Below are 27,590 nucleotides of genomic sequence, written 5' to 3'. Positions count from 1 at the left end.
TTGATTGAAACGCACTAGTGTTGGCTCGTGAGTTCAAAAGAACGAATCTTTTCAGTGAACGAGAGTGACCGAATCACTTCCTAAAGTGAAAAGTTCATTTTGAACGAATCGTTCACTCACCAGCCAACACTAGTTATCGGAAAAAAACTTGTTTGGACCCGTTTGAAAATCATTTATTTGATATGACTCAAGAATTGTCTCTGTGCAACGGTGTGGTGTTTCTTAACAACTGAATTGAAAAGGAGTCCACGGGAGCACTGCAACGGCCGCAGAATTTTTGCAAGAACAATTCATTTTAGGATGAACTATCGATACAAATATTTTCATTTGATTGAAGGCAATGGCGTTAACCGAAGCAACCCTTTCCACAGTAGTCACCATGACAGGCGACCACCTGGTGGCGTCAGTGTGCCGAGCGCCGTTGGACGATCAGGAGAAGAAGATTTGAATCGACGAATGTGACGTCAGGGCTTTAGGTCAATTGAAGACAGGTGTGCTCGCTCAAGGGGAGTTATCATATGCAGGTGCCACCGGGCGGGTGGCGGCGGCGGCGGCGGCGGCGGACGGTTTCTCAGGTAAGCGAGCATGCTAGCAAATGTTTGTCGTCTCCTGCCGTTTTTCACGACGGACGCAGTGTTTGTTGCACGATTGGCACGCTTTGTTGCCTTTTCTCACAAGCCTTTATTTATTTATTTATTTATTTTGTTTGTCGCAGGATCGTCGTACTCTCATGACTCGGCCACGTCAAGCGACGGTGGGCCTGGAGGTAAATTGTAAGCCGCAGGCAATTTAGCCCGTGAGCAAATGTTTGCAGTTTCTTACGATGCCATTTTTTATTTCTTGCAGGATTTTCGCTGTCGAGGGAGTGCTTGAGGTTTGGGCACGGAACGTCACAATCGACTTTGCGTCGCGTCGTTGCGCGTTTTGGTGGTGTTTTAAATGTCTTTCGCGGGTTTTTTTTTTTTTTTTAATGCTGGCCAGCATTTTTTCATTCGTTTGTTCGTAGAAGGTTCGTAAATGACGCCGCCGATAAGCGCGTGTTTGTCTGACTATAGGAAATGTTAGTTTGACTCTAGTCAACTAAATTTTTTAATTATTTCATATTATGCGTGTGCCATTTCCGTGTCGTGCAAACTGGTGAATGTAACGAATATGTTACGTCATGTCCAAATCGGACCAAATCCATTCAAAGATGGCGCCCGCCCGCCCTCGTTCCATTACGCAACAAACATTTGCGCAGGTTATTTTCTCCCGTTTTGGACGCCGCCAACCAGGATCATCTGTCCAATGTGAGGTGAGTTGTAGATGATGAAATTAAAATGTGAATTATAATCTTGAATAATTTACTACAATGTAATGATTATATATTTTTTCAAATGTAAAACTCTACTTAGAATGTATAAAATTAAAATATTAACTATAATTTTGATAAATTATCATAACTTACTACAATATGATAATTTCTTTTTTAATGGAAAACTCCTAGTATGTATAATTGTTGGTAAAAAAAAATCATGCCATTGGCACTCAACTCAATGTCTATTTTTGTTGCAATAATTTGCTTGTCTTTTGTAGCACTAAAAAAGGCCGCCCAGCCAGCATCCTTCTATACAAAGCAAGCAGGAGGCTCTTGAGGAGCCCTTTCAGTGATGTTGAGGACACTGAGGAAGAGTCGTCCTAAATCAGGTGAAAACCTGTTTTTGTCAAGTTTCAGCTTCCCAACACACAATGGTTGTCAAGTTTTAGCTTCCCAGCACACAGTTAATGGCTCTGTGTTTTTGTAGGCTGCAAGAGGAGCCGAATGGGAAAAGGAGCAATGGCCAATCCAAAGGAGCAATGGCCTATCCAAAGGCGCAGTGGCCTATCCAAAGGCGCAGTGGCCTATCCAAAGGCGCAGTGGCCTATCCAAAGGCGCAGTGGCCTATCCAAAGGCGCAATGGCCTATCCAAAAGCGCAATGGCCTATCCAAAGGCGCAATGGCCTATCCAAAGGCGCAATGGCCTATCCAAAGGCGCAATGGCCTATCCAAAGGAGCAATGGCCTATCCAAAGGAGCAATGGCCTATCCAAAGGAGCAATGGCCTATCCAAAGGAGCAATGGCCTATCCAAAGGAGCAATGGCCTATCCAAAGGAGCAATGGCCTATCCAAAGGAGCAATGGCCTATCCAAAGGAGCAATGGCCATATCCAAAGGAGCGATGCCATATCCAAAGGAGCGATGCCATATCCAAAGGAGCGATGCCATATCCAAAGGAGCGATGCCATATCCAAAGGAGCGATGCCATATCCCAAGGAGCGATGCCATATCCCAAGGAGCGATGCCATATCCAAAAGAGCGATGCCATATCCAAAAAAGCGATGCTATATCAAGTCAAGAATCAAGCAGCACGCTGCAAAAGTCAACATGTGCGGATCATGTGCCCAGGAGGGGCAGTGTGGTTGCCTTTGGTTATGGGTGCACGACGGAAAGGTTGCAGGTGTGGACAGTGTTTGGGGGTCTGACGGTTGGTCTTGCTTAAGAGGTTGTGGCTTATCTGGATCCAGCGGTGTCTTGTGCTTGGTTGCCATTGACGGCTCACTTGGGGGAGGACGTGGTGACTTGGATGGAGACAAAACTGAACTTTGATGTCCAAGCTTGCCATATGACTTGTATCATTTTGTCTTTTTCTAACCTGCCACTGTCGTGCTTGCTGCGTTCTTTGTTCCCCCCCATCGGTGTAGGGCGGCGTTGGAGCGAGCTGATCCCGAATGTCCAATTTTGCAATTTGACTTGTACCGTTTTGTCTTTTTCTAACCTGCCACTGTTGCACTTCGTCTAACCCTAACCTACCACCGCTGTGGTACTTGCGTTCTCTGTTCTCCCCTAGGTGTAGGGCAGCATTGGAGCGAGACGGTAACATTTTGTGTCTTTTTCTAACCTACCACTGTCGTGCTTGATCTAAGCTGTGTGTCCTTTGTTCTCTAGGTGTAGGGGGCGGTGTTTGGGCGAGCCGGTCCACGAGGAAGACGTAATGATGCGAGCAGCGCCCAACTCATTGCATGTTCTGCCATTTGCAGGCCGGACGCGAAAGGCCCGATCCGACCGGGCGATGCTCACCAATCGTAGCTAGCCGCTGTGATCAAGTAAGCAAGTGACCGACAACTTGGGGTGCTGTTTGTGTTTCTAACATTTGTTTCTCTTTCTGCAGATGGCGACCGGGATGTGACACGATCTGATCAGAGGTGAACGTACCACTGTGGCATCGCTCTGACGTCGCCGAGTTGTGAGGGAGACCCGCTTCCCTGGAGGCGTCGACCTGCGCAGCTTCAACGTGTGAAATGGATTCTTTTTTTCTTTTTTTAAATTACACCAGCGGTGTCCCAATGTCTGCTTGAGGGCTGCATACTGAAACAAATTCTGAATTCTTTGACGCAAATTCATTAAATCAATCACGAAATGTTGCCATTGATATTTAGTGCTACAAAGCAGTGTCGTGTTCAGTCGTGTGGTGTGTTGATCAAGTTGCCCCGAGGCTGCCATTTGGACACCAATGGTGACGTGTGTGTAGGGCTGCACGTGTATTGGAAAACTGCCATATGGTGGTCTAGGTTATTGACATGCACTTTAAGACAGCAAAGAATTTTTTATTTTCATGTCTCAAATGAAACATGCTTTCTTGCCTAACTATTTGTAATGAGTTAAGACGATAAGTCATTGATGTAAGTTAAAGTTAACTCATCTAACTGATCTCATTGCGATCAAATAGTTAACCTCCATCCAAGAATTTTGCACAACTTGCCTCAATGCAGTGGTCTGGCCCAATACTGCCATATCATTGATTTTCCAAAATGTTGTGCAGCCCTCATTGAGTGCCAAACGCGCAGCGACGGCAAGCGCAAGCGACCGCGCAGCGACGGCAAGCGCAAGCGACCGCGCAGCGACGGCAAGCGCAAGCGACCGCGCAGCGACGGCAAGCGCAAGCGACCGCGCAGCGACGGCAAGCGCAAGCGACCGCGCAAGCGACGGCAAGCGCAAGCGACCGCGCAAGCGACGGCAAGCGCAAGCGACTGCAAGCGCAAGCGACTGCAAGCGACCGCGCAGCGACGGCAAGCGCCGGCAAGCGCAAGCGACTGCGCGAGCGACTGCGCGAGCGACTGCAAGCGCAAGCGACGGCGCAGCGAGACTTTTGTGCTTGTCTTGCTAGGTGGAAGAGACGATGTATGAAACGAAGAGCCGGTGGACGGAGGCCACCAGACCCGCGATTGGTGAGCGGGGTGCAAAGGAAGGAATCACCCAAAGAAAGCAGTCGCCAAGTGTTGAAGAGGAGCCTGATGCACGACTGGCCAAGGCTGGCCAGAGGCGGTGACATGGCAATCCAATCTGCAAGCGTAGTGTACACAGTGTTGGTTTTAATTTGATTTCCTTATTTGTCTGCCGTTCAGGGTTGCCGGGGCGGCGGATGGGACGAGGGCCAGCCTGCACCGAGAGGGACTGGGCTGCACCCACAAGACCAGGGAGGGGGCAGGTAATGAGTACGTTGACACAAGTGAGCCGCATGCAACTGAGTGCCGTTTGTCTTTTTGCACTTGTGCGAGGCGGAAGACGAGTCCAACACCGGCCGGAGCAGGCCCGTGACGAGCGGCCCACACGAGACTGCTGGGTGCAGATGCAGCCAGTGTTTCGGGGAGTATGACTTTGGTTTTTCTTTTGTGCTTTCCCTACCCCTGTCTATTTGAATAGGGTAACTAGTAGCACGCACGGGCATTTGGGTTGCTGTGACCCTCTAGATACGAATCGGCAAAGTAGACACCCCCTGCCCCCCACCTCCCTCCCTCTCTCTCTCTCTCTCTCTCTCGCTCTCTTTCTCCAACGCGCCCGGCAGTACCTGCATGGCCTGGTGCACTCAGGGTGGAACGTGGCTATACCTTGCCCTTTGTGGAATACCAGGGTATAATGTCTGCCAGACTGGGTCCCAGTGTCGTCGACGGTGTCGAGGACAAGGAGATTCTCCGTGACGCTCTCCGTGGCGTCACGTTTTCCTCTTTTTTTCCTCTCGGGGGCCAAGCCAGCTCTACTCAGGGGGAACTGGCCGGTTGCGCTTAAGTGCGCACCAAAGCCTCTTTTCATCTCCTCTCGCTCTCTCCCTCCCTCCCTTCCTCCCTCCCTCCCTTTTTGTAAGGGGTTAAACATTTCATAACCCGGATTGCTCCAATGCGGGAGGGCCGTATGAGACATGCGCCAGCCCGTGCGTGCCGCTAGTTACCTGATTCAAACTTACCTTAGTCTAGGTTGGGGGGGTGCTAGTGGAATTTTTCCCCTTGCCAAAACCAACACAATATGTCTGCCTTTCAGGATTGCTGGGGCACTGGATCGGACGAGTGCCTGCACAGAGAGGGACTGGACAGGACCGCGGGACCAGAGGGTAATAATAAAAAACTTTATTTGTAGAGCACCTTTCATACAAGAAATGCAGCTCAAAGCACTTTACGACAAAGAAAGAAATTATAAGCATTGAATTCTTCATATAGGAACAGACATAAAAAGAAAACAAAAACATTCATGTGTGCATACGCTATTAATGAAGGGAGCTTAAAATAGGAGCAAGCTTTAATAGACAGGTAATGAGTACGTCCACAGAAGTGAACCGCATGCAACAGAGCCGTTTTTCTTTTTGCAGTGGCACAAGGCGGAGGATGAGTCCAAACGTCGAATACCGGCCGTGGGGGGAGCCAACCTTCGCCCGTGATGAGCGGCCGACACGAGACGGACGGGTGCGGATGCGGCGAGGGCAAAGCGCCCAGCCAGCATTTAAGGAGAGTATGACTGCGTTTTTTCTTTTGTCCTTTCTTTCCTTCCCTCCCTCCCTCCACTTTTTCACTGGGTGTGCACACTGGCTATCTGCATGATGCCGCTTTCTTTCTCTCTCAGCGCCGCGTCATTTTGCAATATTGTTGTTTTACTGTTGTTTTTTTAATCATGAAATGAACTGTTTGTACTGTAATTGTGTGTGTACCACTGAACTGCAATTAAACTGTGAACTGAATTCAAGTGGTCCATTTTAAACATTGGCATTGGCAGTCTATCGTGCATACAAACTGGAATCATTTGAGACATTCTCAATGACAAGACAATTGTAAAGTTAGGCTGAAACCAAATTGACTTAAATATGCAGTGTCAGGCTTTTTATTTATTTTTTTTAACTACACAAAGAAAGCTGCATGCATTCTAAATTGTTGACAAAAGCCAAGTAGCCAGACACCCATAGATGCAAACGACAAGTGTACATACGGTCTCTGTTGCGATCAGTAAGTCATCTTTGGCAACCCTGCTTTAAAATGGCCACCGAACTCAGAATCTTGCAAAATGTTGGTACATTTTTCTGTAAGAGTAAAAGCTGTTGAGTCTAGTCAGAGCCATTTTTTGGTTTGTTTTGAATCGTCATGCATCATGCGGGCATTCTTGTGAATAAAATCAACAGTGGTGTGTTTGCTTCCTGTTGGTGGTCTTGTAAATAAAGTCAACTTTGGTGTCAGTCATCATTCGCAATGTGCCTCAATCAATGGTGCAGCTCTTGAATGTGAAACTTATTGCATGTTTTGTTACAGGGCTTGATGTCTTCATTGGCTGTTTGACTACAAAAAAGGCTGTTGCTGTCCAGTCCAGGTTGCTGCTATAGTCAATTGAATTTATAAACATAGCGTGTAACTTCCAGGGCCTTAGCTTTCAATTGAAAGCAGAGTTGCGTAACTACACGGCCAGCCTCGGCACATGTACTGGGTGGTACCACCCAGTTCAGAGTGAAGTAAAGGCCAGAGTGGTCTTATTCATACCGGGATCCTTATGAAATTGACCATATCAGAAAGGCTAGATGAATTCCAAGTGCTGCCACCGAGTAGCAGCATATTTGCCTCAACCTGTCTGGTGCTGGGTCAATGCGATGCACCTTTCGTTGTTTTGCCCAAAACAACCTAAGAAATAAAGTAGTACTGTTATCTCGCCAGTGTGCATGTGTGTTAAAAGTACAAAAACTCATTTGCATGATAGACGTCTAAACCACATGCTAGATATTTGCCTCAACCTGTCCGATGCTCTATTTAACTGAATGCGATAATTTTTAACAATTTTAATTTAAATTTTTAAGTACATTACAAATGATAGGCGCCCCAATTAGACAGCTGGATCAATGTGACCTGTCTTTTGCGGTTTGTTCTGCCCAAAGCAACCTAATACACATAAGTACTGCCGCTATCTCGCCAATGTGCGTGTCTCTAAAATGTACAAAGCAAGCAAATTCATTTGCATAATAAACTTCCAAACCACATGCTAAAAAAATATTCATGTGATGCAGAAAGTCTTCTGTAGCTTGCTAAGATTTGCCAATTTGAGCAATGCCGTATCCGAACCCGAGGCTGGGGGTTGCCCGTCCATGTGCCTAATCGCTCGGGCATTGATACATCAGCAATGTCAAGTCAAGTTTATTTGTATAGCCCTAAATCACAAACAGTCTCAAAGGGCTTCACATAGACAAAAATTGACAATTACTGTCAAAGCATCCCCTGATCTTAAGCTCCCAATGCTTCCTTCTAGGTCTCCTCATGTCCTCAGCACTGCAAACCTTTGTGCCGGTACACCATATGAAATAAATGACGGAATATGTTTTTTTTTTTACACCTCTAATGTGTATCAAGCATACCAGATGGTGTTTTAGAACAGCCTAGAATATTAAGTTACAAAAAGTTAAAAGTTAAAAAAAACTTACTAAAGCTTAAAAAAGTTATTGATTATATATTTGCTCCAAGGAGGGAGTATTGACAAACGTCACCTCCTTCATAGGGGGGGGGGGGTAGTAGGCGCAGGCGGCACGGGGAGCAGGCGGCGCAGGCGGCACGGGGAGCAGGCGGCAGGGGGCGCAGGCGGCGCAGGCGGCGCAGGCAGCAGGGGTGGGGAATCGAACCCTGGATCTCAGGTGTTCAAGCGCAGCGACGGAGCCACTCGCCAAGCGTGGCGAGCTCGGCAGTGACCCCGCTTTCACTTCGAGTCATTCTTATTCGTTCAATATTGCGCTCCGCGCGCGCTGGGTAAGTACAAAAGAGAACTTGCGGCCGCCAGCTGCCATGTCACGCTGGCCGACCGGTTCGTGACACGGCCTCATGCGCCGTACAGCCCTGGTTCGATCCCAGCGGTGGGAACTTTCTCCGGCCCACTTTTGTAAGCGTCTGGATACATGCATATAGGTTGCATGTCGACGCATTTATTTATGTGTAAACGCCCAGTGTGGCCCCGCCTGCAAGTGGGCGGGGCGACGCAGCTGGCCCCGCCCCCATCGAAATGGCCCCGCCCCCTGCCCTACAAAAGACAGTAGGGTAGGGGGCGGGGCCATTTCGATGGGGGCGGGACCCCATCGAAATGGCCCCGCCCTTGGCCCCGCCCCCCTGCCCTACAAAAAGACAGTAGGGTAGGGGTAGGGGCGAAGCCCCGCCCCCTGCCCTACATAAAGACAGTAGGGTAGGGGGCGGGGCGAAGCCCCGCCCCCTACCCTACTGTCTTTATATACAGTATATATATATACTGTATATATATATATACAGTATATATATATACAGTATATATATATACTGTATATATATATATACAGTATATATATACTGTATATATACAGTATATATATACTGTATATATATATATACAGTATATATATACAGTATATATATATATACAGTATATATATATATATATATACTGTATATATATATATATATATATATACTGTATATATATATACAGTATATATATACTGTATATATATATATATATATATATATATACAGTATATATATATATACAGTATATATATATATATATATATATACTGTATATATATATATATATATATATACTGTATATATATATACAGTATATATATATATACAGTATATATATATATATATATACTGTATATATATATATATATATATATATATATACTGTATATATATATATATATATATACTGTATATATATATACAGTATATATACTGTATATACTTTATACAGTATATATATATATATATACAGTATATATACTGTATATACTTTATACAGTATATATATATATATATACAGTATATATACTGTATATACTTTATACAGTATATATATATATATACTGTATATATATATATATATACAGTATATATATACACTGTATATATATATATACAGTATATATATATACTGTATATAAAGACAGTAGGGTAGGGGGCGGGGCTTCGCCCCGCCCCCTACCCTACTGTCTTTATGTAGGGCAGGGGGCGGGGCTTCGCCCCTACCCCTACCCTTACCCTACTGTCTTTTTGTAGGGCAGGGGGGCGGGGCCAGGGGCGGGGCCATTTCGATGGGGTCCCGCCCCCATCGAAATGGCCCCGCCCCCTACCCTACTGTCTTTTGTAGGGCAGGGGGCGGGGACATTTCGATGGGGGCGGGGCCAGCTGCGTCGCCCCGCCCACTTGCAGGCGGGGCCACACTGGGCGTTTACACATAAATAAATGCGTCGACATGCAACCTATATGCATGTATCCAGACGCTTACAAAAGTGGGCCGGAGAAAGTTCCCACCGCTGGGATCGAACCAGGGCTGTACGGCGCATGAGGCCGTGTCACGAACCGGTCGGCCAGCGTGACATGGCAGCTGGCGGCCGCAAGTTCTCTTTTGTACTTACCCAGCGCGCGCGGAGCGCAATATTGAACGAATAAGAATGACTCGAAGTGAAAGCGGGGTCACTGCCGAGCTCGCCACGCTTGGCGAGTGGCTCCGTCGCTGCGCTTGAACACCTGAGATCCAGGGTTCGATTCCCCACCCCTGCTGCCTGCGCCGCCTGCGCCCCCTGCCGCCTGCTCCCCGTGCCGCCTGCGCCGCCTGCTCCCCGTGCCGCCTGCGCCTACTACCCCCCCCCCCCCCCCTATGAAGGAGGTGACGTTTGTCAATACTCCCTCCTTGGAGCAAATATATAATCAATAACTTTTTTAAGCTTTAGTAAGTTTTTTTTAACTTTTAACTTTTTGTAACTTAATATTCTAGGCTGTTCTAAAACACCATCTGGTATGCTTGATACACATTAGAGGTGTAAAAAAAAAAACATATTCCGTCATTTATTTCATATGGTGTACCGGCACAAAGGTTTGCAGTGCTGAGGACATGAGGAGACCTAGAAGGAAGCATTGGGAGCTTAAGATCAGGGGATGCTTTGACAGTAATTGTCAATTTTTGTCTATGTGAAGCCCTTTGAGACTGTTTGTGATTTAGGGCTATACAAATAAACTTGACTTGACATTGCTGATGTATCAATGCCCGAGCGATTAGGCACATGGACGGGCAACCCCCAGCCTCGGGTTCGGATACGGCATTGCTCAAATTGGCAAATCTTAGCAAGCTACAGAAGACTTTCTGCATCACATGAATATTTTTTTAGCATGTGGTTTGGAAGTTTATTATGCAAATGAATTTGCTTGCTTTGTACATTTTAGAGACACGCACATTGGCGAGATAGCGGCAGTACTTATGTGTATTAGGTTGCTTTGGGCAGAACAAACCGCAAAAGACAGGTCACATTGATCCAGCTGTCTAATTGGGGCGCCTATCATTTGTAATGTACTTAAAAATTTAAATTAAAATTGTTAAAAATTATCGCATTCAGTTAAATAGAGCATCGGACAGGTTGAGGCAAATATCTAGCATGTGGTTTAGACGTCTATCATGCAAATGAGTTTTTGTACTTTTAACACACATGCACACTGGCGAGATAACAGTACTACTTTATTTCTTAGGTTGTTTTGGGCAAAACAACGAAAGGTGCATCGCATTGACCCAGCACCAGACAGGTTGAGGCAAATATGCTGCTACTCGGTGGCAGCACTTGGAATTCATCTAGCCTTTCTGATATGGTCAATTTCATAAGGATCCCGGTATGAATAAGACCACTCTGGCCTTTACTTCACTCTGAACTGGGTGGTACCACCCAGTACATGTGCCGAGGCTGGCCGTGTAGTTACGCAACTCTGCTTTCAATTGAAAGCTAAGGCCCTGGAAGTTACACGCTATGTTTATAAATTCAATTGACTATAGCAGCAACCTGGACTGGACAGCAACAGCCTTTTTTGTAGTCAAACAGCCAATGAAGACATCAAGCCCTGTAACAAAACATGCAATAAGTTTCACATTCAAGAGCTGCACCATTGATTGAGGCACATTGCGAATGATGACTGACACCAAAGTTGACTTTATTTACAAGACCACCAACAGGAAGCAAACACACCACTGTTGATTTTATTCACAAGAATGCCCGCATGATGCATGACGATTCAAAACAAACCAAAAAATGGCTCTGACTAGACTCAACAGCTTTTACTCTTACAGAAAAATGTACCAACATTTTGCAAGATTCTGAGTTCGGTGGCCATTTTAAAGCAGGGTTGCCAAAGATGACTTACTGATCGCAACAGAGACCGTATGTACACTTGTCGTTTGCATCTATGGGTGTCTGGCTACTTGGCTTTTGTCAACAATTTAGAATGCATGCAGCTTTCTTTGTGTAGTTAAAAAAAATAAATAAAAAGCCTGACACTGCATATTTAAGTCAATTTGGTTTCAGCCTAACTTTACAATTGTCTTGTCATTGAGAATGTCTCAAATGATTCCAGTTTGTATGCACGATAGACTGCCAATGCCAATGTTTAAAATGGACCACTTGAATTCAGTTCACAGTTTAATTGCAGTTCAGTGGTACACACACAATTACAGTACAAACAGTTCATTTCATGATTAAAAAAACAACAGTAAAACAACAATATTGCAAAATGACGCGGCGCTGAGAGAGAAAGAAAGCGGCATCATGCAGATAGCCAGTGTGCACACCCAGTGAAAAAGTGGAGGGAGGGAGGGAAGGAAAGAAAGGACAAAAGAAAAAACGCAGTCATACTCTCCTTAAATGCTGGCTGGGCGCTTTGCCCTCGCCGCATCCGCACCCGTCCGTCTCGTGTCGGCCGCTCATCACGGGCGAAGGTTGGCTCCCCCCACGGCCGGTATTCGACGTTTGGACTCATCCTCCGCCTTGTGCCACTGCAAAAAGAAAAACGGCTCTGTTGCATGCGGTTCACTTCTGTGGACGTACTCATTACCTGTCTATTAAAGCTTGCTCCTATTTTAAGCTCCCTTCATTAATAGCGTATGCACACATGAATGTTTTTGTTTTCTTTTTATGTCTGTTCCTATATGAAGAATTCAATGCTTATAATTTCTTTCTTTGTCGTAAAGTGCTTTGAGCTGCATTTCTTGTATGAAAGGTGCTCTACAAATAAAGTTTTTTATTATTACCCTCTGGTCCCGCGGTCCTGTCCAGTCCCTCTCTGTGCAGGCACTCGTCCGATCCAGTGCCCCAGCAATCCTGAAAGGCAGACATATTGTGTTGGTTTTGGCAAGGGGAAAAATTCCACTAGCACCCCCCCAACCTAGACTAAGGTAAGTTTGAATCAGGTAACTAGCGGCACGCACGGGCTGGCGCATGTCTCATACGGCCCTCCCGCATTGGAGCAATCCGGGTTATGAAATGTTTAACCCCTTACAAAAAGGGAGGGAGGGAGGAAGGGAGGGAGGGAGAGAGCGAGAGGAGATGAAAAGAGGCTTTGGTGCGCACTTAAGCGCAACCGGCCAGTTCCCCCTGAGTAGAGCTGGCTTGGCCCCCGAGAGGAAAAAAAGAGGAAAACGTGACGCCACGGAGAGCGTCACGGAGAATCTCCTTGTCCTCGACACCGTCGACGACACTGGGACCCAGTCTGGCAGACATTATACCCTGGTATTCCACAAAGGGCAAGGTATAGCCACGTTCCACCCTGAGTGCACCAGGCCATGCAGGTACTGCCGGGCGCGTTGGAGAAAGAGAGCGAGAGAGAGAGAGAGAGAGAGAGGGAGGGAGGTGGGGGGCAGGGGGTGTCTACTTTGCCGATTCGTATCTAGAGGGTCACAGCAACCCAAATGCCCGTGCGTGCTACTAGTTACCCTATTCAAATAGACAGGGGTAGGGAAAGCACAAAAGAAAAACCAAAGTCATACTCCCCGAAACACTGGCTGCATCTGCACCCAGCAGTCTCGTGTGGGCCGCTCGTCACGGGCCTGCTCCGGCCGGTGTTGGACTCGTCTTCCGCCTCGCACAAGTGCAAAAAGACAAACGGCACTCAGTTGCATGCGGCTCACTTGTGTCAACGTACTCATTACCTGCCCCCTCCCTGGTCTTGTGGGTGCAGCCCAGTCCCTCTCGGTGCAGGCTGGCCCTCGTCCCATCCGCCGCCCCGGCAACCCTGAACGGCAGACAAATAAGGAAATCAAATTAAAACCAACACTGTGTACACTACGCTTGCAGATTGGATTGCCATGTCACCGCCTCTGGCCAGCCTTGGCCAGTCGTGCATCAGGCTCCTCTTCAACACTTGGCGACTGCTTTCTTTGGGTGATTCCTTCCTTTGCACCCCGCTCACCAATCGCGGGTCTGGTGGCCTCCGTCCACCGGCTCTTCGTTTCATACATCGTCTCTTCCACCTAGCAAGACAAGCACAAAAGTCTCGCTGCGCCGTCGCTTGCGCTTGCAGTCGCTCGCGCAGTCGCTCGCGCAGTCGCTTGCGCTTGCCGGCGCTTGCCGTCGCTGCGCGGTCGCTTGCAGTCGCTTGCGCTTGCAGTCGCTTGCGCTTGCCGTCGCTTGCGCGGTCGCTTGCGCTTGCCGTCGCTTGCGCGGTCGCTTGCGCTTGCCGTCGCTTGCGCGGTCGCTTGCGCTTGCCGTCGCTGCGCGGTCGCTTGCGCTTGCCGTCACTGCGCGGTCGCTTGCGCTTGCCGTCGCTGCGCGGTCGCTTGCGCTTGCCGTCGCTGCGCGTTTGGCACTCAATGAGGGCTGCACAACATTTTGGAAAATCAATGATATGGCAGTATTGGGCCAGACCACTGCATTGAGGCAAGTTGTGCAAAATTCTTGGATGGAGGTTAACTATTTGATCGCAATGAGATCAGTTAGATGAGTTAACTTTAACTTACATCAATGACTTATCGTCTTAACTCATTACAAATAGTTAGGCAAGAAAGCATGTTTCATTTGAGACATGAAAATAAAAAATTCTTTGCTGTCTTAAAGTGCATGTCAATAACCTAGACCACCATATGGCAGTTTTCCAATACACGTGCAGCCCTACACACACGTCACCATTGGTGTCCAAATGGCAGCCTCGGGGCAACTTGATCAACACACCACACGACTGAACACGACACTGCTTTGTAGCACTAAATATCAATGGCAACATTTCGTGATTGATTTAATGAATTTGCGTCAAAGAATTCAGAATTTGTTTCAGTATGCAGCCCTCAAGCAGACATTGGGACACCGCTGGTGTAATTTAAAAAAAGAAAAAAAGAATCCATTTCACACGTTGAAGCTGCGCAGGTCGACGCCTCCAGGGAAGCGGGTCTCCCTCACAACTCGGCGACGTCAGAGCGATGCCACAGTGGTACGTTCACCTCTGATCAGATCGTGTCACATCCCGGTCGCCATCTGCAGAAAGAGAAACAAATGTTAGAAACACAAACAGCACCCCAAGTTGTCGGTCACTTGCTTACTTGATCACAGCGGCTAGCTACGATTGGTGAGCATCGCCCGGTCGGATCGGGCCTTTCGCGTCCGGCCTGCAAATGGCAGAACATGCAATGAGTTGGGCGCTGCTCGCATCATTACGTCTTCCTCGTGGACCGGCTCGCCCAAACACCGCCCCCTACACCTAGAGAACAAAGGACACACAGCTTAGATCAAGCACGACAGTGGTAGGTTAGAAAAAGACACAAAATGTTACCGTCTCGCTCCAATGCTGCCCTACACCTAGGGGAGAACAGAGAACGCAAGTACCACAGCGGTGGTAGGTTAGGGTTAGACGAAGTGCAACAGTGGCAGGTTAGAAAAAGACAAAACGGTACAAGTCAAATTGCAAAATTGGACATTCGGGATCAGCTCGCTCCAACGCCGCCCTACACCGATGGGGGGGAACAAAGAACGCAGCAAGCACGACAGTGGCAGGTTAGAAAAAGACAAAATGATACAAGTCATATGGCAAGCTTGGACATCAAAGTTCAGTTTTGTCTCCATCCAAGTCACCACGTCCTCCCCCAAGTGAGCCGTCAATGGCAACCAAGCACAAGACACCGCTGGATCCAGATAAGCCACAACCTCTTAAGCAAGACCAACCGTCAGACCCCCAAACACTGTCCACACCTGCAACCTTTCCGTCGTGCACCCATAACCAAAGGCAACCACACTGCCCCTCCTGGGCACATGATCCGCACATGTTGACTTTTGCAGCGTGCTGCTTGATTCTTGACTTGATATAGCATCGCTTTTTTGGATATGGCATCGCTCTTTTGGATATGGCATCGCTCCTTGGGATATGGCATCGCTCCTTGGGATATGGCATCGCTCCTTTGGATATGGCATCGCTCCTTTGGATATGGCATCGCTCCTTTGGATATGGCATCGCTCCTTTGGATATGGCATCGCTCCTTTGGATATGGCCATTGCTCCTTTGGATAGGCCATTGCTCCTTTGGATAGGCCATTGCTCCTTTGGATAGGCCATTGCTCCTTTGGATAGGCCATTGCTCCTTTGGATAGGCCATTGCTCCTTTGGATAGGCCATTGCTCCTTTGGATAGGCCATTGCTCCTTTGGATAGGCCATTGCGCCTTTGGATAGGCCATTGCGCCTTTGGATAGGCCATTGCGCCTTTGGATAGGCCATTGCGCTTTTGGATAGGCCATTGCGCCTTTGGATAGGCCACTGCGCCTTTGGATAGGCCACTGCGCCTTTGGATAGGCCACTGCGCCTTTGGATAGGCCACTGCGCCTTTGGATAGGCCATTGCTCCTTTGGATTGGCCATTGCTCCTTTTCCCATTCGGCTCCTCTTGCAGCCTACAAAAACACAGAGCCATTAACTGTGTGCTGGGAAGCTAAAACTTGACAACCATTGTGTGTTGGGAAGCTGAAACTTGACAAAAACAGGTTTTCACCTGATTTAGGACGACTCTTCCTCAGTGTCCTCAACATCACTGAAAGGGCTCCTCAAGAGCCTCCTGCTTGCTTTGTATAGAAGGATGCTGGCTGGGCGGCCTTTTTTAGTGCTACAAAAGACAAGCAAATTATTGCAACAAAAATAGACATTGAGTTGAGTGCCAATGGCATGATTTTTTTTTACCAACAATTATACATACTAGGAGTTTTCCATTAAAAAAGAAATTATCATATTGTAGTAAGTTATGATAATTTATCAAAATTATAGTTAATATTTTAATTTTATACATTCTAAGTAGAGTTTTACATTTGAAAAAATATATAATCATTACATTGTAGTAAATTATTCAAGATTATAATTCACATTTTAATTTCATCATCTACAACTCACCTCACATTGGACAGATGATCCTGGTTGGCGGCGTCCAAAACGGGAGAAAATAACCTGCGCAAATGTTTGTTGCGTAATGGAACGAGGGCGGGCGGGCGCCATCTTTGAATGGATTTGGTCCGATTTGGACATGACGTAACATATTCGTTACATTCACCAGTTTGCACGACACGGAAATGGCACACGCATAATATGAAATAATTAAAAAATTTAGTTGACTAGAGTCAAACTAACATTTCCTATAGTCAGACAAACACGCGCTTATCGGCGGCGTCATTTACGAACCTTCTACGAACAAACGAATGAAAAAATGCTGGCCAGCATTAAAAAAAAAAAAAAACCCGCGAAAGACATTTAAAACACCACCAAAACGCGCAACGACGCGACGCAAAGTCGATTGTGACGTTCCGTGCCCAAACCTCAAGCACTCCCTCGACAGCGAAAATCCTGCAAGAAATAAAAAATGGCATCGTAAGAAACTGCAAACATTTGCTCACGGGCTAAATTGCCTGCGGCTTACAATTTACCTCCAGGCCCACCGTCGCTTGACGTGGCCGAGTCATGAGAGTACGACGATCCTGCGACAAACAAAATAAATAAATAAATAAATAAAGGCTTGTGAGAAAAGGCAACAAAGCGTGCCAATCGTGCAACAAACACTGCGTCCGTCGTGAAAAACGGCAGGAGACGACAAACATTTGCTAGCATGCTCGCTTACCTGAGAAACCGTCCGCCGCCGCCGCCGCCGCCGCCACCCGCCCGGTGGCACCTGCATATGATAACTCCCCTTGAGCGAGCACACCTGTCTTCAATTGACCTAAAGCCCTGACGTCACATTCGTCGATTCAAATCTTCTTCTCCTGATCGTCCAACGGCGCTCGGCACACTGACGCCACCAGGTGGTCGCCTGTCATGGTGACTACTGTGGAAAGGGTTGCTTCGGTTAACGCCATTGCCTTCAATCAAATGAAAATATTTGTATCGATAGTTCATCCTAAAATGAATTGTTCTTGCAAAAATTCTGCGGCCGTTGCAGTGCTCCCGTGGACTCCTTTTCAATTCAGTTGTTAAGAAACACCACACCGTTGCACAGAGACAATTCTTGAGTCATATCAAATAAATGATTTTCAAACGGGTCCAAACAAGTTTTTTTCCGATAACTAGTGTTGGCTGGTGAGTGAACGACTCGTTCAAAATGTACGAATCTTTTCAGTGAACGAAAGTGAACGAATCTCGTTCACTGAAAAGAGTCATACATTTGAATGAATCGTTCACTCATTCGTTGAACGATTCGTTTGAACGAATCTGTTGAGTGACAGTTCACTTAAAAGAACTGGAATGCACTCACTAAAACCCACGGTGGGATTCTAGCCAAAGACATTTTTGGATTAAAAAAAACAAACAAAAAAATCCTTTGTAGGGTGGCTCATGACGGTGTAAAAATTTTAAATGAATTTAATTATGAAAAAAAAAAAAAGTCAACCACTACTTCCCAGAATTCATTTGTTGCTGGCATTGTTTGGAACATGACTACAATAATTGAGGGAACACTGTACATTATTTGCGTGGGTGGAAGAATAGAACAAAAAAAATTATTTAATCAGAATGTAGTCATGATGAGCTTATTTGTGCTTGTGCGTCGATGTAGACTCAACAAGAAGTTGTTGTATCGTGTACTTGTGCACAAACTTTATTACACTTAAAGCAATAACGAGCATTTGTGTTTTTGTTTCATCATATTTAGGTGTGAAACTGTCACACAAACACACACACACACGCACACACACGCGCATGCAACACAATGCCCCTTAATTACATGGGTGCTGCAATTAAAGGTGTGAAACAAACATGTCATGATGCAAGCATTGCACAGACAAACAAGTCAAAGTTAGCACAACACATGTTCCTAATGACTCCCCAGTCAAACACCTAAATGACACATTCAACTTGAAACCGACAGTAACCGCAATTCACTGCTAATTAGAAAAACAAAAGTGAAAATTTCTTACATTTCTTATCAAACATTGTGCGTCATTGAAGAACAGTAAAACAAATTTAAACACATTTACTGCTGCAATTACTATCATCCAGCATTTTACTGCAAATAGTGAAAATTGAATAATGACATTTATAATTTTGCATTTATAAATTTGCAGTAGTTGCGTAACCTTAGTTGGAAATCACCAGGGAGTCCAGCATTGGATAGAAAATGCACATGGCAAATTTATTAAGAAAGCAAGGATGACCGCTAAATTGATGGGCTTGTGCAGTTCCTGTGGTGCAAAGACAACAAAACATGTCAAAGCACAAACAAATACAATTATAAAGAATAATTTGATGGCAAAAGAGCAACAATTTGAAGTGAGAGATAGCGTCAATGATGCCATAACAGCTTGATACTGTAACAATTGTGGGAGTATTAGCTTTAGCAATATCATTTAGCAGAATTACTTGAGGCCACCCAGAGATGTGGTGAAAGTCACTCACCTCTTAAGTCCAGGCCATAGTGATGATAGAAGGACCTCCATCATCAATAGTGGTAGGCACAGATCGCCGTCTTCTCCCAGCATTGTTGCAGTTCTGAAAAAAAGCGTTTAAATCAGTGGTTGAATTCCATGGCTTGGTATTATTAATGGGTCCAAACTCAAAATTACCGGACTGCAAGAGTCTCCCTGTTGGACACACAGCTCTACTTTGCAATGAAGAAACATTTCATTGTTGTTGTCGGAGAACTTGAACGTGTTGAAGGAGAAGTAGTTTGACGTTCCTTCTCCGTTGCCTTCTATCTTGATCGTCCCATCTGCAGGGTTGGGACATCTGCTCGGAAACAGCATCACAGACATGACGTGGACAGCTAAGGGTGACATCTTCGATGATCTTCTGAGCGAGACTGACCCTGCACTGATGAGGTCATATCGAAGGCTTCCGTTTGAAGCTGACTGATTGGTGGCCCAGCAGGACTCTGTCACCAGCAAAATAGAACTCCCATCCAGTCCATATGCCTTGATCTCCACCCAGATCTTCTGATTTAGCTGGACACTAGTGCTTAATTCTATGAGTTGTGTTCTGCCAGGGTCAGTGTATGCTGCCATAGTCAAGGTGTAATTCCACTCGCCTGACGTGAATTCTTTAATCACGGGGCTGCCAAGCAAAAGCAACAAAAATTGGGTAGCTGTTTCATCAACTGTGACTCATTTTAGTTAGCAGAACTGCAACAGGACACCAACCTGTCTATCATTTTGATGGCCATGCCCTCGAGGTTTGGTTGATCAAAATGGCAGGAGAAATCCATAAGCATTTTGTTGGAACGGGTCACCACAGTGGAAATGTTAGGCGTCGCAATGATGTTTTGGTAGGTTATTTTGGTGGTGTTTGCCTAGAGAGTCACAAAAAGTATGAACAGATTCTATTTGTGCCCATACAACCAATCAAACAGCAGTATCTGTTTTCCACAGTGGTGGGTACACACCGTGATGATTGCACCGCAAGTGCTGTCCCGGGTGAAGCTGAATTTCACCATGTGGGTTTCATTATCTATGTCACCTTTGCACTGTTCATCATGAAGGTGCAGCGTTGTATAGTCGATGCCTTTCTCTGCCAGAAGGCAACAGAACATGTTGATCGATGCAGACGAATGGCTGCAAACCATCGGCTCACCTGAACACAGATTTGACAATAGTTACTCAACCGTGACTCCTAGATTTAAATTGTCATGCGCCGTCGTCAAAATACCAAACTCATCCATTGATTTGTATTTGGAAGCAAAAATGGCCCGGCATTGACAGTGGGTTTCTCCGTCATAGCCTTGACCGCAGAACTCGTGGTCGCTGCAGTACATGTCTTGGCAGAGAGCCTGAGGACTAGCATCTGAATACAGAAACATCAATAGTTTTATCAATAAACCATAATCCCAATAATCTCTACAGCAGTTGAAAATGAAGAGTACTGCTGTCACCAAGTTGATCGGGTTCTTTTTAAAGATATAGCATTAATTAAAAGTATTAAATTCATCTGATCAGTACTGGACTGGCAAGACGTCTGTATGATCTTAGCTCTGCTGCTATGAGAAAATCTGTCCTTACCGCATTGAGCAATCGACCTCCAGCCGTCAATGCTGACATTGCCTTGGGTGTGGCAGGCTCGGACGTAGGCCTCCACCAAATGGCACTTGAGACCGTCTACTGCAGGATATTTGCTCAAATTGTCAACACAGGCTGCTACAAAGGGCTCTGGGTCGATGTGCATGTGGCACTGGGTGAAGGGATCTTGCCACAAGATATGACACCTGTTGGATGAAGACATGGAAGCATTAACGCAATCACTACCGATTTAGTTAAAAAGGATCTTGGATGTCTATAGCCGTGAATGGCAGTGCATTAGTTAAACTGAGAACTCATGGTTTATTCAAGAATACATGTTTACCATTCAGTTGAAGCTGTGGAGTTGATCATATCGGTTTCTTCATGTTGCATCTCACACCTGTATGGGTATTAAATACCAAATATTAAGCAAATTATTATACAATGGCAGCTCAGGCGGTTGTGGACATACTCTGTGATGCTGTGTTCAGCTACTCTCTGTTGGTTCAAATCCAAAGAGGAATTGCCACATAGACCATGCACAACAGCGCCATCTTCACCTGTTCACGTTGAGGGTAGTATGTTAGTTAGGTATGATGGGTCTTTCAAACAGCATCTTTTGGGGGAAGGTACATTTTATTCAACAAGAAAGTACTGTCTATATAGACAGTTGTTCATCATGTTTTTATGTCACTGAATTACCGTATTGGCCCGAATATAAGACGAAGTGTTTTTCATTGAAATAAAACTGAAAAATGAAGGGTTGTCTTACAGTCGGGGTCTAAACAAAGGCTTTTTTCAAACTCGAGTTTTGAAAAAGAGGGTGTCGTCTTATAATCGGGGTCGTCTTATATTCAGGCCAATACGGTAATATAATTTCCCAAAGAGCAAAATAATGTTTCAGTTCATACCCATCAAGTGGATCTGTGCTGTGGTGCCGTCAAAGAAGACAGAAAGTGTATAGTTAGAGCCCAAGATTTTGGCAGTCACTCCGCTCTGGCCCTTGGAGAGTTCCACGCCGTGGACAACCTTAACTGTAGTTGAGACTTCACTCAGCTCGCCGTTGATCTTCAAACCATCAGAAGAGCACAAATTTAAATGAAGAAATTCAACATAACCCAAATGATATTGACTGACAACAAACACTTTGTGTATTCGTGTCATCTAGGTGGGTCAATTGTTTTGTTCTCTCTCGTGCATGGTTCCTTTGTGTTTTGCATTAACCATGACGTCACACTAATAAATAACTCAAAACAAAAATGCAAACTTTTTACAGTGTCATACAGATCATCACACTTCTGACACTTTAATGTCAACTCACCTTGACTCTGCTACCTTGCAACAGCATAATGCTAACATCTTGGCTGGACAGATGCAGGATCACGTGATCCAAGAAGCTGACATCTTTAAGACGTCTTTCCCGGTAAACACCATGGATCCGGACGTCTTGGATAGCGTCCGACGTCATTAGATTGTATCCACAGCGGTCGGGGACGGTGTGAACACGGCCGACGAAATCGATGACGGTGGAACCGGTCAGAGTGCACATGGTGTTGAAGGCACAACTGGTGAAGTGGATACAGTAACAAACAATACCGTCATTAGGTGTCTGGAAAATAAAGTAGCTGGCCGCAACACTGATTTACCTGCCGTTGCCCTGGCAATGATACATAGGGGGACATTCACTGACAGCGGTGGCAACTCCGTTCACATCGCAGGTCACCGTTGAGCAAATGGATGGGTCGCTTACGGTGGTATTGGTCATGTAAACAAAACCTGCGGTATGGGAGGGTAAGATTTATACCATATCGTTGGATGTGTTTTAAGAGCTTACCTCTCATTCTGCATCCACTCATGTCCCTGATGACGCCCATGCTGGTTTCATTGGTTGGAAAGACGTATTTTGAAACCGTGTTGCCATTCACCTGTATGTCTGCCACCTGTGACAAAAAAACTAAGATATCTATGGAGCAGACTATTTCAGGTTTTAACTAGAGCAAAGAAACATGAAGTAAAGTAGCTTTCTTTCAACTAATGTGGGTTAGGGTTAGTTTGTTTCTGCACTAATTGAATAACACTCATTTAGGCTATCATTTAAATACTTACAAGATCAACATTTGTGTATCCAGAATATGTCTTGATGGCCAAAATTGCTTGTTTTCCAAAGTTACCCAGTTCGACTTGTTGAATCTGTCAACATTGAATGTAAATTAAATACACATGAAAAAGTTAGTAATACATTGAGTTTTATGAGATAAACTAAAAAAAGGTGACCCACCTCAGAATTGTCAGTGTCTTTCAATGGTATAACATTGACACATTGCCCCCTATGTTTCAGACTTGGTAACATTTGATGAATGCCCGATCCGGTGGGGATTTCTTGCGTGAGTACAGACCAGTTGCCATTGTCCGCCGTTCCTCCCGATACAAGTATGCAGTCGTTCTGGTTGGCAGCTTCATATGTGCCGGTGAAGCAAAGTGCAAATTTGCTATTGTTGAATGCCACCTGACATTAGAGGATGAAAATTAGAAAAAGAGGCTGGCAGATATTTTCAAGAAACACAATTTAGTGCTGCTTTGGCCTAGAAAATTCTTTGACATTTTATTTTATTTTATTTTATCAGTCAGTATACCATTTGTAACTTGGTGTTACTCACATGGACTTTTTCATACTTGTGCCCGTAGTACGTGATGGGACAGGTAGTGATGTTTATCTCACCAGAGTTGGTAAAAGTCTGGCTCATTGCAGCAGCACCTGAATGCAGGAACCATTTTTTTTATTATTAACAGCATTTCAACACTTAACAACTTTAGTCTGCTTTTAAACTCATTGTGCCAGCGAATAAGTTGTTTGCACACTTGTGTTTAAATTATATCACCATCTTACCCAAAGTGCCAAGCACTACCAGGTACAATATGAACATTTTCGAGGTCCAGTCACTCGCTCACAGGCAGCTGAAATAAGCAAAATGTATTAATTCAATCACACATTTAAGGTACAATAAATACACATTGTTGCTATGAGTGGCAAGACGAAAGATTTCCAGGTTGCCAGGGAATTAAAGTGGGAAAGAGCTATCATCTGTCGGGAGGCTTCACTCAAATCCTTCAAAATTAGTGTGATGAAATTCATGCATTCCACATTTGATTTCTTGAACAGAGAAATTTGTATTTGTGGATGACTTGAATATCTGTGGTTTAATGTAAGGCTAAATTTATTTCTGACTTCTCATGAACGTTGTCACCAATTTGGTTGGAAACAAGAGGATGCGATTTGACATTAATTTATCCTATTTAAAAAAGTAGAACACAGAAAGTGCAACAAATCAATTCCTGTGTACTTAAATGTATCATAAAAAATATCACATTTGAGTCTTCTTACCTTCTCAGCTAAGTCTGTATGTTGCGCTTTGCTTGGCTTCCTCTTATCTCTGTGTTCAGGACACACTGGCTCTATGTCTTTTTGTTACAGACTTGCTTGGAAACTGCCTTGTGTCACTCAACATTCCATTGCAAAAGTATTGTTGTCGTCGTACGGTGGTGAAGTTGGTAATTATCTCTGAAGTGGAAGGTGAAAAAGTAATTATCTTTAGCAGTGCTTGTCACATGTTGTCTTTGTTATGCAACTTGCATAAATACTGTACGGTATGTATTGACATGGAACGTTTCATTGCGTGACAGCCACTGTTGATTAAGTTACTGTCTTGTACTTCCAATTTAAAGGTATTTATTTAAATTAATTCTGCAACACTTTAAGGTGCTTTAACTAAAAGGGCAACAGAAATCTGTAAGAAATTTAGCTTTGGTCACACAGATATGAGATACAAGATATAAAGCCACAGAGCTACTAAATTTGTAGTCACTCACTAAAGCACCTCCCCAATGCAAAATGGTAGCCACATTACTTTCATAGAAGGCAAATAAAATAAAGTAGTAATAATATTATATGTACAGTATGCTGTTTGCGTGGAACAGAGAATGCCTATAAGTATTGACTGTCCATTGAAATGCACCTGAGGAAAAAATAAACCAAAACAATTTAAATAAAAAGCATTGTTAAACATCTAAAACACATTTTTCTGGAAAAATCTAGAGCTGCTAGAAAGGGCTACCGATGTCTTTTTTTTTTGTAAGTCTGAAGATGCGCCATGTGCCTCCTAGTTTTTGTAGCCGTGGGTTGACATGGTTCTCTGAGAAAACATTGTCAGGGCGCTACAGACCTATTTTTTTTCTCCTCATGTTTGGCGACTTTAAAATAATCCATTTTTTGCAAGGCCCTATTTTTGTGCACGTTTGGGCCCTCAGAAATACGAGTCAGTTCCTCAAAAATACAAGTCAAAAGGATTGCCCTGATGTCGTTGTCCCCGATATAGTGATTTGCACAGTTCAGCTCTGCAACAGTCTTCAATTTCTCTGGCATTTACAAAGTTCATCCAGATCACAATCATAAAGTCTGTATTTTGCTTGGTTGTTGTTTGTGGATAGCAGCGTGCCGAATGTTTCGAATGTTTCCAGACAAAAGAGAGCTCCCTTAAAGCCAAAGTCTTTAGGTTCTAATTTCAAGTGACACAAGTACAAAAGAACGAGAGAACATTTGACAGTTCAATTATGACTTGTACCTTCAGGGATGAGGTCCTACAGAACAAAAGTTGACATGAACGTATTATATAACTTCACACGTGACAGAACTTATTTATTGCTGCTGTCTCTGCTTAAAGGACCCCATCAGTGAAGCAAACACCTATTTTACTACCACGTCAACCGCATCGATAGTTACAGTAAAATTATGGGAGGATTATTATGATAATGATGATCACGATGAGGAGGGGAAAGAGGTGTGGCTACTGTCAGATGTTCTGGACCTTAGGTATGAATATCGTCATGAAACAACGAGCTGACTGAGTTGTGGGGCAACTCACCTTCTGCACTCGCTGATGATGACGATGCAGGAGCAAGGCGAACTGTGCTTCCCGCTGCTCGCCAACACTTCTTGCAGGAGGACGCAGCGTGATCCCTCGATCGCCGCTCTTTCCTACATCCTGCTGTCTACCATCTCTCTGATCACCTTCACTCTGAACCTGCTGGTCATCATTTCCATCTCTCACTTCAAGTGATGCATTGTGCTTCTTTTCCACTTGCACTGTCATGCCTTATGTCCAAATGCGGAAATTATAACAAGAATTTCTCTTTGTTTAGGCAACTACATACTCCCACAAACCTGTTGCTGCTTTCGCTGGCCACCTCGGATTTCTTGGTGGGCTTCCTCTTTTTGTTTCAGATTTTCCTTCTTGACGGTTGTTGGCTTTTTGGTGACCTGATATGCATTGTGTATTATGTTCTGGACTACGCGATAACATCTGCCTCAATAGGAAGCATGGTGCTCATATCGGTTGATCGCTACATCGCAATCTGTGACTCTCTGCATTATCCCGTCAAAGTCACTCTAACAAGAGTTCAAATATGTCTTTTTCTGTGTTGGTCTGTTTCGATCATTTTCCACTGTCTCTGTTTTTTGGACTCTCTGAAGCAACCTGGCAGGTCCAACACGTGTGTAGGTGAGTGTGTGATTGTGGTCACCTACGCTGTAGGAATAACAGACCTCTTTCTCTCCTTCATTGGCCCAATCACTGTCATTGTGATTCTGTACGTGAAAGTGTTTGCAGTGGCTGTGTCTCAGGTGCGCGCCATGCGCTCCCGCGTGGGGATGGTCACATTGTGCGGCAAAACTATCATGAGTTCTGAGCTGAAAGCAGCCAGGACATTGGGCGTGGTTGTGGTGGTGTTTATTGTGTGCATCCTGCCATATTTCTGCATCGCCATCTCGGGCCAAGATGTTACGCTCAATGCGTCATCTTCAGCCGTTATTATCTGCTTGTTCTACTTCAACTCCTGCCTGAACCCAGTGATTTATGCTATTTTCTATCCATGGTTTAGAAAGTCCATGAAGCTCATTGTGACACTGCAAATTCTGAAGTCTGATTCCAGCCAAATGAATATAATGTAGACAAGCCAGCACGCTTTTCACCTTTCATGCTGTCCAGATCAGTACATTCAATTGATTCTGTTTCAACTGTGGATGACTGTCATTTATCTTCTATTGATTTTGTTTGCAATCATAATTTCAACCGCTAAGATGTCCAGCACAGAACACATTCTTGATTTAAAAGGCCTTGACTGTTTTGTCTTTGAGAATTATTTTAGGGGCATTAATTCAATGCGGGGGGGAAAAAAAACATCATACAAAAATGTGTCAAAGCACCATCACATTGTTTTTTTTGGGGGGGTCCAAAGAACTGCAAAAATAAATAAATAAATAATGCAAATACTAATAAATATTTTGTCTGTTGTGTTTGTTTAGTTTCGGTATTTAACAATGTCATCATTTTCAACAGGTCAGTTTTGTGGAGCATTAGAAATGCATTAGCTTGCTGGGCGTAGTCAAATAAATTTTGTCCTATGTAAAATATACAGCGTCGGGGCCCTGAAGAACGTCATTAACCAATGCCTGAAAAACAGCAGGCGCATTGGGTAGGCCGAATGGAACCACCAGTTACTCATATTACCTACTGTGATTTCATTGAGTCCGCGATAGCCGATGCAGGGGCGTAGCGAGCCAATGTATTCCTCCATGGCCTTGTGATCCGGATTGGACAGGAAGTACAGCCAGCCTTTAGGAGGGGCACAATCATAGTGTGGGGGGAGTGAGGTGGCCTTGGCCTTGCTGAAGACCTACTTGAGCCCATGGTAGCAGGCTGGCACATTAGCGAGGTCGTTGGGTGGGCTGATGGCAGAACGTCGGAGTGGGCTGGCTGCTTCCTTTAGGCAGAGTCGGTGGCAGCGCTTGCTCCACTACTGCACGGATCCGTTGTCCCAGTCCACGACGGGCTTGCAAACAAGGGTGGCCCAGGATGAGTGGTTGGCCTGGAACGGACAACAAGTGAAATTGAATTACAGGGCTTGGAGCTGGGATCGGTGGCTGGCGGGAGAATCGTTACAGGTCGAGCTCACGCAGATCCCCCGTCGCCCCGTGAGCTCCAGCCTTATAATGGACAAGT

The 27,590-nt window shown here is 45.1% G+C and overlaps 2 protein-coding genes and 2 long non-coding RNA genes across 8 annotated transcripts; 2 read left to right on the top strand and 2 right to left on the bottom strand.

The window, feature by feature from the left end:
- Nucleotides 1-431: 431 nt before the first annotated feature.
- Nucleotides 432-6,515, top strand: LOC148394162 (uncharacterized). Of its 3 annotated transcripts, none has more exons than XR_015859921.1 (8): nucleotides 432-575; nucleotides 716-766; nucleotides 847-1,686; nucleotides 1,785-3,122; nucleotides 3,188-4,341; nucleotides 4,422-4,504; nucleotides 4,575-5,401; nucleotides 5,657-6,515. It is a non-coding gene; the product is annotated as an uncharacterized LOC148394162 (long non-coding RNA). The 3 variants fall into 3 exon arrangements; XR_015859920.1 differs by having other exon boundaries at nucleotides 433-575; nucleotides 847-1,294; nucleotides 1,576-1,686; nucleotides 3,188-4,504; XR_015859919.1 differs by having other exon boundaries at nucleotides 3,188-4,504.
- Nucleotides 6,516-11,234: 4,719 nt separating this feature from the next.
- On the bottom strand, nucleotides 11,235-17,318 carry LOC148394161 (uncharacterized). 3 transcript variants are annotated; one of them, XR_015860010.1, is made up of 8 exons: nucleotides 17,175-17,318; nucleotides 16,984-17,034; nucleotides 16,065-16,903; nucleotides 14,629-15,966; nucleotides 13,409-14,563; nucleotides 13,246-13,328; nucleotides 12,349-13,175; nucleotides 11,235-12,093 (listed from the first exon to the last, which is right to left on the bottom strand). It is a non-coding gene; the product is annotated as an uncharacterized LOC148394161 (long non-coding RNA). The 3 variants fall into 3 exon arrangements; XR_015860009.1 differs by having other exon boundaries at nucleotides 13,246-14,563; nucleotides 16,065-16,175; nucleotides 16,457-16,903; nucleotides 17,175-17,317; XR_015860008.1 differs by having other exon boundaries at nucleotides 13,246-14,563.
- Nucleotides 17,319-18,117: 799 nt separating this feature from the next.
- On the bottom strand, nucleotides 18,118-24,091 carry LOC148394160 (alpha-tectorin-like). Its single transcript, XM_088382976.1, has 19 exons — nucleotides 23,918-24,091; nucleotides 23,423-23,490; nucleotides 23,193-23,290; nucleotides 22,814-23,041; nucleotides 22,642-22,725; nucleotides 22,370-22,475; nucleotides 22,182-22,311; nucleotides 21,857-22,100; nucleotides 21,447-21,603; nucleotides 21,008-21,095; nucleotides 20,879-20,935; nucleotides 20,539-20,741; nucleotides 20,189-20,323; nucleotides 19,926-20,113; nucleotides 19,684-19,832; nucleotides 19,352-19,597; nucleotides 19,111-19,273; nucleotides 18,944-19,036; nucleotides 18,118-18,729 (listed from the first exon to the last, which is right to left on the bottom strand). Exons 2-18 carry the CDS (start codon nucleotides 23,457-23,459, stop codon nucleotides 18,947-18,949), a joined length of 2,403 nt encoding a protein of 800 aa, XP_088239102.1. The 5' UTR covers nucleotides 23,460-23,490; nucleotides 23,918-24,091; the 3' UTR covers nucleotides 18,118-18,729; nucleotides 18,944-18,946.
- Nucleotides 24,092-25,469: 1,378 nt separating this feature from the next.
- Nucleotides 25,470-26,539, top strand: LOC148394159 (trace amine-associated receptor 4-like). Its single transcript, XM_088382964.1, has 2 exons — nucleotides 25,470-25,645; nucleotides 25,732-26,539. Exons 1-2 carry the CDS (start codon nucleotides 25,470-25,472, stop codon nucleotides 26,537-26,539), a joined length of 984 nt encoding a protein of 327 aa, XP_088239090.1.
- Nucleotides 26,540-27,590: the final 1,051 nt, after the last annotated feature.

The sequence above is a fragment of the Syngnathus floridae genome, chromosome 8 (genome assembly GCF_059516105.1).
Source record: "Syngnathus floridae isolate MCC-2025c chromosome 8, RoL_Sflo_1.0, whole genome shotgun sequence".
Lineage (NCBI taxonomy): Eukaryota > Metazoa > Chordata > Actinopteri > Syngnathiformes > Syngnathidae > Syngnathus > Syngnathus floridae.
Note: the sequence above shows the minus strand (reverse complement) of the source record. Positions and strands in the feature narration are given on the sequence as shown.

Bases quoted from the DNA above. Each gene is read 5' to 3' on its own strand.
- LOC148394160 (XM_088382976.1), bottom strand. From the start codon at position 23,459: ATGTTCATATTGTACCTGGTAGTGCTTGGCACTTTGG. The intron at 22,312-22,369 runs GTAAGCTCTTAA...CCCATACCGCAG, and splicing joins GAGTGGATGCAGAATGAGAG to GTTTTGTTTACATGACCAAT. The intron at 20,936-21,007 runs GTATGTCCACAA...ATACCCATACAG, and splicing joins GCTGAACACAGCATCACAGA to GTGTGAGATGCAACATGAAG.
- LOC148394159 (XM_088382964.1), top strand. From the start codon at position 25,470: ATGATGACGATGCAGGAGCAAGGCGAACTGTGCTTCCCGCTGCTCGCC. The intron at 25,646-25,731 runs GTGATGCATTGT...CTCTTTGTTTAG, and splicing joins ATTTCCATCTCTCACTTCAA to GCAACTACATACTCCCACAA.